The sequence below is a fragment of the Dendropsophus ebraccatus genome, chromosome 9 (assembly GCF_027789765.1).
Source record: "Dendropsophus ebraccatus isolate aDenEbr1 chromosome 9, aDenEbr1.pat, whole genome shotgun sequence".
Lineage (NCBI taxonomy): Eukaryota > Metazoa > Chordata > Amphibia > Anura > Hylidae > Dendropsophus > Dendropsophus ebraccatus.
The window spans coordinates 80027886-80046201 of record NC_091462.1 but is presented as its reverse complement, the minus strand read 5'-3'; the positions used below and the strand labels follow the sequence as shown (position 1 = coordinate 80046201).

The window sequence follows — 18316 nt, the reverse complement described above, 5'->3', positions numbered from 1 at the left end:
AAAATGTTTAACGTGTCACTGCCGTTATAACTTTGAAACTCTAAAGCAACAGTAGATGTGATATAAAGCAAGTTTGACATTTGCATTTATTATTTTTTTTAGTTATCATGGAAAACACGGCACTTCCTGTTTTCTGACTTTTTTCCCCCCAAAGAGTCTAAACACTGGTAGTCCAGTGTATCCCAGGCCATCTGTGCACTTACAGAGCAGGCAGTCATGTGACTGATGGACACATTGAGCCGTGACTCTTTGTACAGGTCAGACTTCATGGGGAAGATTTATAAAACCTCCGCCCGTGGTGTACACCATGGAGAAGGAGCAGATTCTTACCTTCCCTGTAGCGTACACCTGCTGTATCCCCTGCGGCAAGGCAGGGACGAGGTGTGACCCTCTTCCACACCAGATTTACCATGATTTACGCCTGCTTGGGAGGTATGGCAGACGCAGGTCAGGCCGGATTCACTAAGATGTGTGCACCTCTTAGTGAATCTGGCAGGGTAATTGGGGGTGGGGCCTAATTTAAGGCCGGCGTACTCGAATGCCAGTCTTCATAAATGCCCCCCTATGTGTTTAGTTTCTTTTTTCAACCAGCACAAGACTAAAAATCTTCCTTTAGGAGACTGGACCTGGACCTTCAGCTTTGTTTTATAGCATGATAAATAAAAAAAATAATGAATGTATATTGCAGACTTGCTTTATATCCCATCTTCTGTTGATTTAGATTTCAAAAGTTTTAACAACAGTGACACTTTAAAGAATTGTCCAGTCGGCTTTTAATTCTTAGCTAATTTCTAACTCTTTTCTTGTTGCTGGTAAATGAGAACCATTCTTGTTGACATTGAGTTCTAATCTTGCTTTATTCTATTAGCTAAGCATTCCAGCCACCCACAGCTATTTTCCATCCTAGACTTGCGGACATATCCATTGTAATGAATGTGTGGGAATAGCGCGAGGTTCTAGCCTCATTCACAGATATCGCAGAATTGGACAAGAGAAGATATTGAAAGTCATATAACCTTGCAATGTACACTGAGGGCTTTTCATTTTCTTGTTTTTGTTTTGTGTGTTCATATTCCCCTTTTCATTAGGAAAAGTTACCCTTGCCTAAATTTACAGCTGATATTCGGAGTCTGTCTTTTGTGAAATGTCTATTGGATTTTTGGTAATTAATAGCCATTTTTCCCGTCCTTGTAGCCATTTTGATCCTTTTGTGCTGTTATGTTTTTTTTCTTTGCTTGGAGAAGAGATCTAATAATGACATAGTTCCATATGTGACACATGTTGTTGTCTTGGAGGAGGATGGTCTGACTAATTCTGGCAGTGTATATGGAACGTTCCCAGATCTGCTGGCTCATTGTCAGCTCTGCCGTAGCATTTAATCATGTAGTCAGCACTAATAGGCAGATGATATGCAGGCTTCAGCCATATGGAAATAACAGCAGATTTATGTAAACATATGCATCATAAGGCCTTTGTTGATCAACAGAATTACGTAAAAGTCTTTATTTTGTTGCAATGTATTAAATCAAATTGATTTTAAAGCTCTACAACGTGATAATAATGTCCTATTGGACACAATGCTTAATTATCCTTACATGTTTTAGCTGGAATTGGCATTATAGGGAAACAATCTGACATTTACTTCATATTAGAACATTTGTCTAAAATGTGGTATATGTGGTAAAAAAATAAATTAAAAAAATAATAATATAATATAATATATATATATATATATATATATATATATATATATATATATATATATACACACACACACACATTAGTTCCTGTCTTGGGAGCACACTATGTTTGACACTGGCTGTTCTATGACACAGCCATGTCACAGAACGGCCAGTGTCAGCGGCGGTACTGCAGTACCGGCCGGATGAACTTCATTCCTATTTAATTGGGATTCTAATTAACCATAGCCGATAATCTAAAGTGCGCCCGGAGCCGCACTTTACATTGTCTGCTGTGTCAGTTCTGTGTGTATACACTCCAGCCGGGATTCCATAGTAATTAAAGTAATATACAATTAATTAATTAATGACCGTGGTTGCAAAACTGCAACTACGACCATTGTTTAATAAAATTATAAGTTGTGAGAACTTAGCCTTAAGGTGGGTAAATATTTTTGCAAATACATTAATTTAGCAAACTTGTCCGCTGCTCTTTGCCTTCCATTGTTGACAGCTCTTTGTCTAGGCCTCAGACCACTGCTCTTCTCTAAAAGCAGTGGTCGGGCTGATCGCTGAGCGCTGTTTCTCCCCATTGTCTCGCACTCACTAAAGATAAGTTCTATTAAAAGTCTATGGAGCCCATCTTTAATGAGCGCACTTTTTGCTCTATCCCAGCATAATACTACGCTATATTAGATTGTTGGCTGATCATGGTTCATGTGAAGGGTCTTCATCACAGTGCATGGTTCTCAGGTTTCACCAAGGTTATTACTTATGTCTATTGGGGAGGGTGGCGGGTTGCTGCTAGTATGCTTTCTTTAAGGTAGGTGGTCAACCTGAAACACACTTCAATTTTTAAATTTTTGAGTAGGTTCTGTTAGATGGTCTAACCAGGGCCATTTTAAGAACTGTGCTAGAAGGACAATTGCACAGGGCACTGACAGCTAGGGGGAGCAAATAACAACAATGATGCTAGAGGATGAGGGGATGAAGCTGAAGAAAGAGGAGGATGAGGGGATGATCCTGGAGGATGGGGGTGGTGATGTTGAAGGATAAGGGGTTGATGCTGGGGGATGAGGGGTGTGATGCTGGAGGATGATGGGGTGATGCTGGAGGATGGGGGTGCTAATACTGAAGGATAAGGGGGTGATGCTGGGGGATAAAGGGTTGTGATGCTGGGGGATAAGGGGGTGATGCTGGTGGGTGAGGGGGGTGATGCTGGTGAATTAGGTTGGTGATACTGGAGGATAAGGGGTTGATGCTGGGGGATGAGGGGGTGAAGCTGGAGGATGCGGGGTGTGGTGGAGTATGAGGGTGTAATGCTTGAGAATGGGGGAGGTGATGATGGAAAAAAGAGGGTGATGCTGGAGGATGACGGGGTGATGCTGGAGGATAGGGGTGGTGATGCTGAAGGATAAGGGGGTGATGCTGGGGGATGAGGGGGTTTGCTGGAGGATGCGGGGTGTGGTGGTGAAGTATGAGGGGGTGATGCTTGAGAATGGTGGAGGTGATGCTGGAAGAAAAGGGGGTGATGCTGGGAGTATGAGGGTGTGATGCTGGAGGATGAGGGGTGTGTTGCTGGAGAATGAGGGGGTGATGCCAGAGGATGGGGAGGTGATGCTGAAGGATAAGGGGTTGATGCTGGGAATGAGGGGGTGATGTTGGAGGATTCGGGGTGATGCTTGAGAATGGGGGAGGTGATGCTGGAGAAAAAGAGGGGGGGGGGCTGGGGGTGAGGGGGTGATGCTGGAGGATAAGGGGTGTGTTGCTGGAGGATGAGCGGGTGATGCTGAAGGATAAGGGGATGATGCTGGGGGATTAGGGGTGTGATGCTGGGGGATAAGAGGGTGATGCTGGTGGGTGAGGGGTGTGATGCTGGTGGGTGATGCTGGAGGATTAGATAGGTTATGCTGGAGGATATGGGGGGTGATAGGGGATGAAGGGGTGATGCTGGAGGATGAGGGGCGATGCTAGTGGGTGAGGAGGGTGATGCTGGAGCATAAGGAAGGCGATGCTGGAGAATAAGGGGGTGATGCTGGGGGATGTGGGGGGTGATGCTGGAGGATGAGGGGTGTGATGCTGGTGGGTGATGCTGGAGGATTAGGTAGGTTATGCTGGAGGATATGGGGGGTGCTAGGGGATGAAGGGGTGATGCTGGAGGATGAGGGGCGATGCTAGTGGGTGAGGAGGGTGATGCTGGAGCATAAGGAAGGTGATGCTGGAGAATAAGGGGGTGATGCTGGGGGATGAGGGGGGTGATGCTGGAGGATGTGGGGTGTGATGCTGGTGGGTGATGCTGGAGGATTAGGTAGGTTATGCTGGAGGATATGGGGGGTGCTAGGGGATGAAGGGGTGATGCTGGAGGATGAGGGGCGATGCTAGTGGGTGAGGAGGGTGATGCTGGAGCATAAGGAAGGTGATGCTGGAGAATAAGGGGGTGATGCTGGGGGATAAGGGGTGATGCTGGAGGATGTGGGGTGTGGTGTTGGGTGATGCTGGAGGATGAGGGGCGATGCTAGTGGGTGAGGAGGGTGATGCTGGAGCATAAGGAAGGTGATGCTGGAGAATAAGGGGGTGATGCTGGAGGATGTGGGGGGTGATGCTGGAGGATGTGGGGTGTGATGCTGGTGGGTGATGCTGGAGGATTAGGTAGGTTATGCTGGAGGATATGGGGGGTGCTAGGGGATGAAGGGGTGATGCTGGAGGATGAGGGGCGATGCTAGTGGGTGAGGAGGGTGATGCTGGAGCATAAGGAAGGTGATGCTGGAGAATAAGGGGGTGATGCTGGGGGATAAGGGGTGATGCTGGAGGATGTGGGGTGTGGTGTTGGGTGATGCTGGAGGATGAGGGGCGATGCTAGTGGGTGAGGAGGGTGATGATGGAGCATAAGGAAGGTGATGCTGGAGAATAAGGGGGTGATGCTGGGGGATAGGGGGGTGATGCTGGAGGATGTGGGGTGTGGTGTTGGGTGATGCTGGAGGATTAAGTAGGTGATGCTGGAGGATGAGGGGTTGCTGGGGGATGATGCTTGAGTATGAGAGGGATGATGCTGGAGGATGAGAGGGATTATTCTGGAGGATGAGGGGGGTTGCTTGGGTAAAAAGGAGGTGATGCCAAAATACCCTAGAAACTGAGCTGGGTCTAACCTTCCCCACACCTCAAAGATTTATTTTTTACTTTTTTCCATTCCTCAAACCAATTCATTTACATAAGAAATATTTGTTTGTCCAGGAGTTTCCAGGACACAATTGCAATAAGCTTATAAAGTGAAGGATGTATAATTATATTAAAATCATTGGTTTGTGAAAAACAATGTGAATTGCAGATGTAGCGGTTTCTGTGTCTTTAATGTTGTCCATTTGCATTAGGCTATTCTATTTGTGAGTTCTCTTGGTCTTCTGCATGGGTACCAGATGCTGGGTGACAAGCAGTAATGGTAGCTATTACTGTGCCCATAGGGTTTGTCACTGAGCTGTGCACAGAGGCTGGATGACATATACTGTATATACATCTCAATAACACTGAATCATATGCCATTGAGGAAAAACTACATGACAACCCTTATGGCTATTGTAATAGTTACTAGTAAAGTGCTTTTCATCATCAACATACAACATCTGTAAAAATGTAGGGGACAAAGATAACTCAGGATTCTTTTTTTTAAAGTTACATGTTAAGCCTTTGCACAGGACACAGTAAGTAGTCAGCCAGCTCCACATAGAGACAGTGGAACTCTCCCGTTTTGCATTGTTGAATGGGTCGTTTATGTCACTGCCACTAGATCCACAGGTCAGTGGTAGTTTCCTGTATATAACTACTGACAAGAAGAAGGATGTAACACTTGTAAAAATCAGGGATGTTTCATTTTGGAAAGCATCAGTGGCTATGCTCAGTGTAGTGCTGGAGGGATAGTCACTGACTTTCTGTAAGATGAGCACTTATATAACACTCCATAGTGTATTTAAACAAATTTCAAAAAATGTATAGTTATATGCTGCCACCTAGGGTAAGTATCGTGTATAGCGGAGCTCCATAACATTGTGTAAATTGTCAAAGACCTTTAAAGCGACTCTGTACCCACAATCTGACCCCCCCAAACCACTTGTATCTTCAGATAGCTGCTTTTAATCCAAGACCTGTTCTGGGGTCCGTTCGGCAGGTGATGCGGTTATTCTCCTAAAAACAACTTTTAATCCTGCAGCGCTGTGTCTAACGGCCGGGGCTTACATTTGTATATGTATTAGGCTGGCACCACCTCTCCGTCCTTCCTCCCCACCCTCCTCATTATTAGGAATGATCCAGGAACATTTACTGCTGCTTGAGCTTTGCACAGGTGTCTTAACGATCCAGCCCATGTTCATTATACACACAGGTGGGGAATAAGAAGCAATCTGCCTGGATCATTCCTAATGATTAAGGAGGGCGGGGAAGAGGGACAGAGAGGTTGTGCCAGCCTAATGCATATGCAAATGTAAGCCCCGGCCGTTAGACACAGCGCTGCAGGATTAAAAGTTTATTTTAGGACAATAACTGCACCACCTGCCGAACGGACCCCAGGACTCTTGGATTAAAAGCAGCTATCTGAAGGTACAAGCAGTTTGGGGGGGTCAGATTGTGGGTACAGAGTTGCTTTAAATACAACAGGTGGAGATAAGACCTACTAAATATTAAAAGAAAAAAGATACAACTGGGGCTAGGAACACACTTCCACCAGGGCTCTCATCAGGGAACTCAGTCACAAGCTCCATTTATTTTGTAGGATCTGAGTGGTAATCCTGCAAGTGGTCATTTTTCTCCATTCAAATCCTGCTGAGTAATTCTGCTGGACACCAGATTGAAGTCAATGGGATCTCTCGGGTATCCACCTTCATTTGTTAGTGTCCGTTCAGGAACAGACCACCCAGCCCCATTTTGTGGCACCAAATGGGCTCTCCAACGTTTTGAAACCCCAGAAGAAATTTGAGACAGAGTTATATGTCTTTTACCCTAGTCCTTATATCCTCCAAAATGTTTGCAATGTCAGTCCCAAATTCTTGTAACCCTATGCCTTCCCTAATGGTTCAAATGCATAATGGCACCTGGAGCAGCCAACAGCAGAGCAGCCTCATGCATGGGGGGTCCAAGGGCCGGAAGAGGCTCTAGAACCGCTGGTTATATAGTAGAGATGAGCAAACCTTGAGCACACTTGTTTTCATCTGAAACCGAATGTGGGGCATCTGAGAGGAGGCTGAACAAGTTGCATGCAGCTGGATGCAACCTATAGTCTATTGCTGTATCCTTGTTTTCCAGCCAGCTTTAAGGCTGCATCCAACTTCTGCATCCACTGGTAATCAAATGTTGCATGCTCGAGGTTTGCACATCTCTATTGTACAGTAATAATAACCCACTGTCACTGTGTATAGATTTACATTTTGCAGTTGTCAGCTAGAGTAATGGCCAGCAGCCAGTGTCAGCCATGATTCATAGTTGCAATAACTTAAAACGTGTGAACATTTCATCTTAAACATTTGATCCAAGCTTATGCTTCAAAACACTGATGTGCTTGGAAAATGTCCTGAACATAGTCTCTAGCTGATCGCTCAGGCCATTGAAATGAATGGGGCCCATGCTTGTCCAAGCAGGGATATGTCACCATGTCGTTTTGCCAATTTCCCAGAGGCACAAATCCTGGAGTAAACCTGCCATAACCCCTTTAGAAGTTGAGAATATTTTTTCTAAATCTACTCATCCTTGTATCCTTTTACCGGAGTTCAGTTTATTTTGCATTTACAAATGTGAGACTTTTTGCTTGGTTTTGATCATATACTCCTGAGCGGATTTCAATCTTCAATTATCCAAAAGACCTCCCCTGCATGGTATATCCGTGGGTAGGATTGTAAATCTAATGTAAATCATCAAAGAGGAATTTCCCGCTCATTAAGTAATGCAGTTAATCAACCACCACTTCATATGATAGTAGAAAAATGGCCGCTCATCTGACCATAAAGCAAGGGGATGCCAGTGCTCGGCCATTGTCAGTATACATATACACATGATGCATGTTATCAAGCAGATTGATATATTGTTTTGATCCTTCTGGGGTAAGTAGTCACGTGGGCCGTACTACTCAGTGATGGACAACTCTGTATATGCAAACACTTAGGGCCACATGTATCATCCTGCGAACGTATGATTTTCGGTGGAAAGTGCCGATTTGCGTATTTTTTTATACGCAAATGGCCGATCTGCGAATAAAATATTTGCAAATCGGCACTTTCCGCCGAGTACGCCAGGGGGGCGGAAAGGGGACGGAAAGGGGGCGTGTAGTGGGCATAACGGAGGGCACGGACTCAGAGTCCACACGATTTACCATCCGTTCCGCCCAAATATACGCCGAAAACCTACTCCAGTCATCAGCTGGCGTAGGTTTTCGGCTGTGCGCACCGGCGTGCACGGGATTTATGTAGAGGCAGTCCGCCTCTACATAAATCTCCGTAGCGCTGGAGCTGCGGGGGCATTTTTAAGACCGGCGTAAAAAACGCCAGACTTAATAAATGCCCCCCTTAGGATTTTGGCCATAGATTAGACCATGCGATGGGATTAATCCATGTTCGTGTTTCTCAACATTTCTCACTATTTCTTCCATGTGCAGATTTGCTAATCCACATCGGATAAATCTGCACTGTGCAGACTATACTGTGGATTCCCATGAAGGTTAATAGGACATGTTTTATAAGCAGAATTGACACAAATTATAACCCATTTTCCATTGTGTGAATGGGGCCCTAATACATACATTCTTCATGTTGTGTGAAAGTGTATATGCCAACCTTTCTGGTGGTCTAGGATTCAAAGAGGGGTTAATACCTGATACCAGTGGTTACCCACCTCCACAGGATAGCAAGCAGTATTATGCAATATTCTAATTTCACTCTGCTTTCTGCTGTAAAAAAAAAGTTTTGACTTGTCTCTGGTCAGGTGACATCACACTGAAACATAAGCCAAAAATGGTGGCCACCTTACTGTCACATGGGTGGTTGATATGCAAGTGCCCCCAGATGTTATAACTAAATATTATTCTATGAATAATGATGGTGGTTTTCTTTAATATAATCTCTGTTCACATTTAGATCAACTTGACATAGTTTCCATGGCAGAGACAACCATGACACCGGATGAAATTGAACTTGAAATGACTAAAATCCAGCGGCTGCGAGAAGTCTTGGTCAGAAGGGAATCAGAACTAAAGTTCATGTGAGTGTTTTTCTTGATGCTGAATAGGATATGTGTATAATATATACTACTATAATACTACTGGGGATGAAGTTATATCTCTTACCTTTATCCCCAGCACCATTCCTGTGCTGTTAGTTGTGCCTGGTAAACTTTAAGAAATACTGGGGGGTGTGGCTGTCACCCCTTTCAGCACCGCACCGCCCCCTCTATTGATAATCATTAGAGGCTAGCTGAATCGCTGCGCTGGAGGCCCGGCCGATCGGCCCACCCCCGTAATGATTGTCAATGTAGAGGGCTGACTGGAGATGGATGCCGCATGGGGCATGGCTATACGCAGGGCTTTTGTGTATAAGGTTCCTGATCTAGAATTTATTTTGCCAGGAATTGTATCTTGGAATAAACTTAAATACACCTTTCATGCAGATGGACTTTTACATAATAATGCCTGTTAATGGTAACCCTTAAAGGGGCTGTCCATGATTAGAAAAAATGTCTGTGTTTTTCCACTCTGATTTCCATGGACTATGTCTGGTATTGCAGTTCAACTTCATTCAATTGAATAGGCATAAACTACAATACTAGACAGATATACCTTATTGTAATGGACAACCCCTTTAACCATATGCCCTGTTAAACCAAATTTATTTATAAATATTATACCACTGCAAAGATCATACCCAGCATCCCCATCTACTATATAGATGATTTATTAATGAATTCCAATAGATGTTTTACTTAATTGACTGTAAAAGAAATGAGGATGTACTACTCATTCCTCCAGTAGTTGCTCACTGAATTTAGTTGTCAAAGCATGATGGGAGTTGCCACAGCTGGAGCTGGAGAGCCACAGGTTAAGAAAATAGAAAGTATAGAACTTACTCCAAAAATTGAATGGTGGAAATCAAATTTAAAGGGGGTTATCCAAGTTTGGAAAAACATGGCTGCTTTCTTCCAGAAACAGGGCTACTCTTGTCTTCAGTTTAGATGTGGTTTTGCTGGTCAGTACCATGGTGCGGTAAATTAAGTTAATTTGTAATATCACACACGACCCGAGGACAGGGGTGGTGCTGTTTTTGCAAGACAGTGTCTGTTTTTTTCTAATCATAGATAACCCCTTTATTAAAGGGGTAGTATATTTGTCAGACAGAGTGGGACCCATTCTGAGCTTTGCTGGGCCATATGATTTATGTTTAGGGGATGTTTCAAAGTAGACAACCCTTTCAAAGTGTTGTATACAAGGTGACATCCATTCTCTCCAACTGGAGTAAATAAAACTCCACAATCCGTACCACTGGTAAACTCTTCATATGTTTTATAGATACATTATAAGTGACATTGCTCTTTAAGATTCAGTGCTAGATTTATAGCTGGGTGTTTACCAGCACATATAGCTGCAGTTGTCAGCATTTCCGCACGTTCTGATATATTGGACGTCCATTCTTATTGCTACAATAATTATTCAGAGCTATTTCATGAATTGAAAATACATTTGTCAGAAAAACCGCTGTGAGTCCGAGGATGGCGGACGAGTTTGATTAAAAATCCTGATGTATGTCCTCGAACAGATGTAAATAGTAAATTCTTTTAATACAGAGTGTTCTGACGAAAACGGGAGCTCAATTACCATAGAAATCCTTTTGACAGTATGCATCACAGCCGACTATGACTACACATGTTTAGCCTGACAGTTTCATATTGTCTGATCGTCATTATTTCATGACTTCAAAGATTCGATGTTCAAACAGATTCATCAAAAACACTGACATACGTCTACAAAGGGAATATGGCAACATTAGTTTTAGATTCAGAAGTATAGTGTTTTTCTAGATAGTTTAGGCACTATGGCTGCTCGGTGGTCAGCACTGACGCCTCAAAGCAATGAGGTACAGCGTACACATTGAGGCCATGTTCACACAACATATATTTTGCATAAATCATGGCCAATGTTGCAATTTGCAGCTGCACAGAACATTTCAGCTCACACAATGGAGAGTGCAGCTCCGGCCACACGCTCCATTGTGTGCAATGGTGAAGTGGCAAGCGGGCGCACACTGATGCACATACTGATAGGCTTCGTATGACGTCGGGAGTAACTAACCGCTGACACCCTGTGCTAATGGCCAGGACTGGAATTAATGTTGTTATTTGACCAAGCAGAGGCTGTGGGGAACCCGACAGACATCACAACAGCAGCAGTAGCAGTGGACTGGTCAGAGGATTGTGACTTCGTAAGGACTGTATTCCTTACCTTATGGTCACTATATACAGTATGTTATTATATGGAAACCATAGATGACACTATTATTTTAATACTGCAGCTGCCACAATTATATGTAAACTATGTCACTTAAAAAAAACATTTGATTTGTCCTAGCGACATGACAGTTCCTGTTTAGAGTGTAAAGACCCTAACCGATCAGCAAAACAAGTGGAGAGAGCAGCACACTGCAATGCACTCCTCTCCCCACTCTGTGTCTGTGAGATCTGGATGGCCCTATAGAATTGCATTGGGAGTCTGCCCTGGCCATATAAAATGAAGACGGGGAGAACATGCTAAGTGCACACTTCTTCCTGCTCATTCTTCTGGGGGTCTCTTAAAAACTTATGACATGTAAAATGTTTTTTTTTTTTTAATGACAGTGCCCATAATAACCACTTACCATCCGCTTCCACAGTCAGTCCATAACTAGCCCAAAGATAGTAGTAGCGCTCACCTTTCTAGCTTACCATTTGCTCCATGGTATCCTGCCCTGCTTGTACAGTACTGCTCCTCCTACAAGGAATCCCCCTCACTGGGTGGGTTACGTTCTAATTAGGCCTGTGCCGTGTTACTTGGCCCCCAGTATTGGTGCCTTCCCATCATTAGCACTTTTGCCCCTTTTAAAGACAAAGCCAGGGCCTGCTGCACAGGGTGATCAGCACTTCTACGTCATGGCAGTGTCCCCCCATTTGGTGCATAGATCAGCCCCTTCCTCACTCCCCCAGAGCCTATGCCCATACCTGTAACTTCCTCTATGGTTGGCAGCCGAGATGGCTTCCGTCCCTAATATTAACCTCTGCAATCCAACATGGCAGAACATCCAGGCAACACTGCCCACTGATTTGCAACTTGGCCTTGAAGTGACAAGAAACTATGTATTAAAGGATATATTCCTGATATTGCCCATTTACCTCTCTTACAAAGATACAATCTGGGATTACTCAATCTTAGTATGTGACTGACACTTTACAGTACCAATTCTACTGATAGATAACACAGACACAATCCACAGTGTTATTGCTGATGCAGGTTGTAAAGCAACAGCATTGTCTGACCTTCCCAAGAGACAAGTGCAGTTTACATAACCTACATTATTATAGATGCTGCTGAAATGCTTACAGCCAAATGAGAACAAAGGGATAAATGTAACATTGTTCTTTGACATTTATTAGAAAAAAAAAATGGTTTATTAATTGTTTGCTGTCTCTGGTAATTGTGTTTAGAGTGCTGTCACATATAAAAAAAATAAAAATATATATATATATTTATGTCTCGTGGGCCCTGGTGCTGGAAAACTATACAGGGAACAAACACTGTACTATACCATCATACGGGGGGGGGGGGGCGTCTATCCTCACTGTACATATACCATCATACCGGGGGGGGGGGGGGGGCATCTATCCTCACTGTACATATACCATCATACCGGGGGTAACTATCCTCACTGTGTATGTACCATCATACCGGGGGGGGGGGGGGGGCACTATATCTATCCTCACTGTACACATACCATCATACCAGGGGGGGCATCTATCCTCACTTTACATATACCATCATACCGAGCTTAACTATCCTCACTGTATATACACCATCATACCGGGGGGGGGGGGGGGGGGGGGGGGGCATCTATCCTCATTGTACATATACCATCATACCGGGGGTAACTATCCTCACTGTATATATACACCACCATACCGGGGGGGGCTTATCTATCCTCAGTGTACATATACTATCATACTGGGGGCATCTGTATTTCTGTATTACATTCAGAGGCAGATGAATGCACACACCTGTTACACCTACATGACATATATTTCCCCATGTATACTAGGACACAGTACAGATGTACATTAAAGATGTGCGAACCGTCTGACTTTTGGTCCAACGGCATCTGCGCTCGATCGTGATGTCTGCGATCCCAGGAATATGTGCCCAGGATATTCCAGAGAATGGATCCCTGGCCAAATATTCCCAGGATTGCAAGTATGCACCTGGGATCGCAGACATCACGATCGAGTGAACGACCAAAAGTCTGACAGTTCGCACATCTTTAATGTACACCCACCACCCTGCTGAGGGGCTCGGGATCCCCATCACTAGGAGAGCAGTGAGGGGGCTGGGGGTCTCTGGGCACAGGTCAGGACTACAGAGTCCAAGCTTATCCTCCCCCATCCTCTCTTCCCCTGACTTGACCTCTGCAGCCACATAAGACTGTTGTTACCCAGGACAGAGCAGCCATATAACGGAGAGAGGAGGGGGAGGGTAACCCGACATGACTGATCTCAGGAGAAGACGAGGGAACAGGACATAACACTGATTACAGCTGCCCTGCCCTCCTTCTCCACCTCACATAGATCAGTGACACAGCACACTTACCTGCTGTCACTGCTGACTCTCTGGCTTCAGAAGAAATGCTCAGCCCTGCGCCCCCTGCAGGCCAGGAGGAGCCATCTCAGGCAAAGCTCTCACTTCCCCTCATGTGTGGCGCCAGGGACCCACACAACCTCCTACTGCCGTAACTGTAAAATTAGGCCTGGTTTGTGTTAATTTACTTAAAAGTAATAAAATCTTAGATTGAAGAAACTTTAATATCCTCAAAATTATTCCAATCCTCAAAGGTAAATATATTTTTGTTATCAAGACTTCTATCTGACAGCTATTTATATATAAAAATGACAGACGATATGCATTTCTCCTAACTATCTGATAATAGTCACATCTCTTACCATCTATCCTTATCGGAATTTAATATCCTGTACGCATGCACGGTCTACAAAGATTATGTTCACTGCCAGCAGTAGCTTATTATAGAGAACATTACATTTTCTGTGCAACAAAAGAAACTTCACCACAGAAACACTTCCATCAAAATGAAGTCATCTGATAAACCAGCCCAGATAACATGTAGTCGGTTTTGCATAAAATTAAAAGTGCCTCACCAGTGAGAAGTAGCTTATATAACTGCTTGCTGTAACAGTGTTTTATCGCATGCTAGAACTTTTCCATAGCTTTAGGGTAATAATGTCCCACATTGAAGCGTACCACTTCTGTATGAAAGCACACCCACAGGCAGTGGCCAATAGATGCACAATACTAGCAAAATGATGTGGCCATTGACCACTGCATGTAGCTGTAGTTCCATTTGGCAACTGCAACCTGGGACCTTACACTTAAAATGTACCTGCCATGACCTATAAGAAAAAAACAAAAACAGCAAATGTATAGTTAAAGAGAATCAATCAGCACATTTGTGCTGATTGGGCTCCCAGAACGGCTGCCTCCAATGGGTCTCCAATGGTGTCGTGGTTCCAGGCTCCATAGTGTCCAGTAAAATACTTGTTAATCTCGTGTGTGAGGCAGGGGGAGAGCTGTGAACTAGTCATGTGGGCTGCGACTAGTCACGGCTCCCTGTCCTGTCAGCGCACTCTGCGGGGTGATTGACAGGCAAGGAGGCCTGTAAGCGACAGGACAGAGTGCCGTGACTAGTCACAGCCCAAATGGTTAGTTCACGGCTCTCCCCTGCCTCGCGCACAGGGTTAAAATGCATTTTACCACACATGAAGATCACAAAGCCTGGATCCCCCGACCCCACCGGAGAGCCGGCTGCCAGGTGCGGGCAGCTGTTCTGGGAGCCTAATCAGCTTTAATGCTTGTATTATGTATGCTGTCCATTTTGATCTTGTCACCTCTGTGGCCCTTTTAGTGCCTCATTGCGCTGCTCATGCTTCTGCATTCACTCTGAGCTGGTGGGTGGGCCTTTTATCAGCTAGTTTACCTTGCTGCAGTAGTGCATGGATACTGGCCAATCAGCCTTCATCTTCTCAGGCCAACTAGCATCACTTCCTGCATTTGGTCTCTTTTTTGTATAGCATTGTATCTCATAGAGAAAACAGGCAAAAGAATAAATTAGATCAATTGCAAAGATGTAGTATACCATCTCCCCTCTGATTTAACATTATATATTGGTAACAACAGTGCCCATTTGAATATACTTGTTGACTAATTCCTGCTTGATTCAAAAACTGCAGTGGCAGCTTTATTAACCTAAAACCTGCCATGTGTGACAGCAGAGTACAGATTCCTGCAGGAGCTGTTGGGCATGAGCCAGGTTCACAAGCTCTGCCAGGAGGCCGTATTCCCCATGTAACCAGATCTAATATGTGAGCCCCAGTTACAGGGAAAATCAAGGTAAAAAAAAATAAATAAATAATATTAAAATGTCCCCTATAGGCCTTTCATGGTCTTATGAGGGCTTTTATGTAAAATAAAAAATAAATAAATTAAAACTTAAAATTACATTCAATAAATTATACAAAAAAGCCCAAACCACTACTTTTGACCCTCCCCTTATTTGTTACCCCTGGTGGCACAGGAGACAATCTCAGCTTTAGCAAAAATTTGTTCTATTAATGATAAATTATATATAGCAGTTATTTCCATTTCCAAAAATAAAAATTAAAGGCACACAGAGGAAAATGATTCAAACATTATTTTAATAACCAAATGAAAAGAAACTTTATAACCTTGAAATCTGCACAATATGTCACATGTGATGTTATTTTAGGAGATGGCTATAGGGCTTTCTCATACACATCTGCATGTTTTGCTTTTACCTATGCTAGATGTGAGTTACATTTACACAGCGCCGAGTATGCGGGTGACTCACTTAAACACCTGGTGTATTTGTCATTCCAGGGAAAACACAGCATTTCTTTAGGCATATCTCTGGTGTGACCTATGCGTCACTGACTTCGCCCCCACAACGTCTGTTTTGGCTGCAGATGATAATACACTTATCAGAATTCTTTCCCAAATTGCTCACATATTTTACTAGGAATGTTTATTATGTCGTTCTGAACAAAATTACGTCTCCTAGACAAATCCTGCACCTGTGTCATGCTATATATGCAGTAATACACAGGATAATGTAACCATCTGCCATAAGTTATAGGGATATAACAGGATATCCAGAGCCAGTCTCTAAAGTGACAGTCTGCTCAACAAACATATGTATAGATTTAATGAGTGGTTGACAAATGCAGGGGACACAATATAGTCTGGTGAAAATATTATATTTATTAGTGAATGAAGTATACACAGAGCAAACATGTCGTTATACAAGGGGTAATAGTACAGTAGGTACTATACACCAGTACTTGGTAAGGCCGCCTGTTAGGACTGGTCGCTAAGAAAGACAAGATGGCGGACACAGACAGTGGACCCTAAGCTCAACCCCGCCCACTGTCCCTACCTACTTGCCACAATCCGCCCTAAGATGGCGGCGAGCAACTGGGCGGCGATCCCTGGCCTGAATAGGTGGAACACAAAACAAGACAAGACAAACAACACAATAAGGAAGAGTCGACAGTCCGGGTCACAATAATCGGGCAGCAAAAGTACAAAATCACAATCCTATAAGCAGAGTCAAAAAACAAGCAATATGGTCAGGGGCAGGCAGCTAGCAAGGATGGTAAGAACACAAGGCAGAAGGGTCAGAGAAAAGACAGAATATAGCAGAACCACAAGCAGGCAGAGACAAGCTCAATATCCAGCACTAGAATGAGCCTCAGCCAAATACTTATAGGGAACCAGGAGACAGTTACAGCCCCCTATTGGACAAGGCTCCTGGCTCCAAACCAAATCACCTGTGGATCAGAACTGGCAGCAGTGTAACTCCTAAATAGCCAGAGCACACAGAAGACGGGTAGGGCTGAACATGATGCTAGAAATAGGCCAGTGTTCAGACAGGGTTCAGGTTACTGCACAAGACATACAAAAACACTGAATATCAGCGCCATCTCAGCCGCACAGCACGAGCTGAGGGGCGCACGGAGTTCATCCCAGGCACATTCATGACACCACCATCACACTTTCAGAAAAACCATCTGGATTTCCGGACTCATAGACTTTAATTAGTCACGGACTCCCTTCCGGAATTTTCTGGAAGGGTGTCCGTTCTGGAAAATAGATCTGGATTTTATAGGACATATCCTGTTTTTGTCCGGAATTCCGGCCTGGATGCCCCCATAGAAGTCTATAGGAGCACCGGAATCATGGGCACTCTCCTGATGTACATCAGGCCCCTCTGTGATGTCAGCACCTCCCCCTCTATAGAAGGCGGTTCATTAACGTAGGTGGCCAGTCGGCTGTGTGTAGAAATAGGGACTTCTGTAATAGTCCCAGTATTGTAGCTACTATAGTTTGGGCTGTTTTAATGAAATTCATTAAGATTCGATTTGTGAATCTTAACGAGTTTGAGCGAAAATTCACAAAGCTCGTGAAACGAATTTCCGGCTGCTTTGCTTATCTCTAGTTATAATGTTATGTGCTTTGTGTTCAAATTTATATTAAATACATCCATACATTTAAAGAGTGTGAAACTGTACACTCATGTTCCTACACTGTACTTCTGTAATTGATGCACACAACATGTTTGGTTCTTATGTCTCATCTAAATTGCTAAAATGTTTGTAATAATTTTTCTAAAAAAATGTTTAATAAAAAGAATGAAACATAAAGAAAGGTTTAAAGTGATATTGTCCCCCCCCCCCCCCCCTTACTTAATGTGCGGTTCTCTGCACCATCCACAAGCCTAAATTACTCCAGGGACCATATTTTAGACTATATAGGTTCCACCAGGTTTTTAACTATTACATTCATATTCATAGAGTAATAACAGGACACTAACACTAGCGACGCTGACCTATACTGAATATACAGTTTGCACATTTTCTTGTATAATATATATCTGCCTTATTACCAAAAGACAAAAACAAACTCGGGAAACCATTTTTTGAACTGTAGTCCCAATAGGTTTTCACATGGATGTGGGAACTGACTGTTCCGTTTGTCCATATTGTTTATTGTCTCTTTTTGTCGTATTAGGGCATAACATTTGCGCTAACATTCAGCGAGGGGAGACTAGACATATGGTGCATGAGTCACCGACATGTCTGTTTATCCCAGAGAACAGCTTCAGCATTAAGCAGAAAATCTTGCATTAACAGAGACTGCAGCTCCTCCGAGACCCACCATAACATGCCGCACAAAGCCCGTTTTCTTAATGTATAAACAGAATATGAATAGTGTTTTTCTGTGTTCTTTCCCTAATATTTAAAAAGGGTAAGACTGGAGAAATGCAAAACATGACCTCATTTACCTG

At 43.8% G+C, this 18316-nt stretch overlaps 1 protein-coding gene across 1 annotated transcript in view; it reads left to right on the top strand.

Annotated features, from left to right (window-relative positions):
* Nucleotides 1–18316, top strand: part of BMERB1 (bMERB domain containing 1) — a 103276-nt gene that overhangs the window by 73824 nt on the left and 11136 nt on the right. The window contains exon 2 of the mRNA XM_069985408.1: nt 8789–8912. Coding sequence (XP_069841509.1) covers nt 8789–8912 — 124 coding nt within the window. The remainder of the gene's footprint in view (nt 1–8788; nt 8913–18316) is intronic.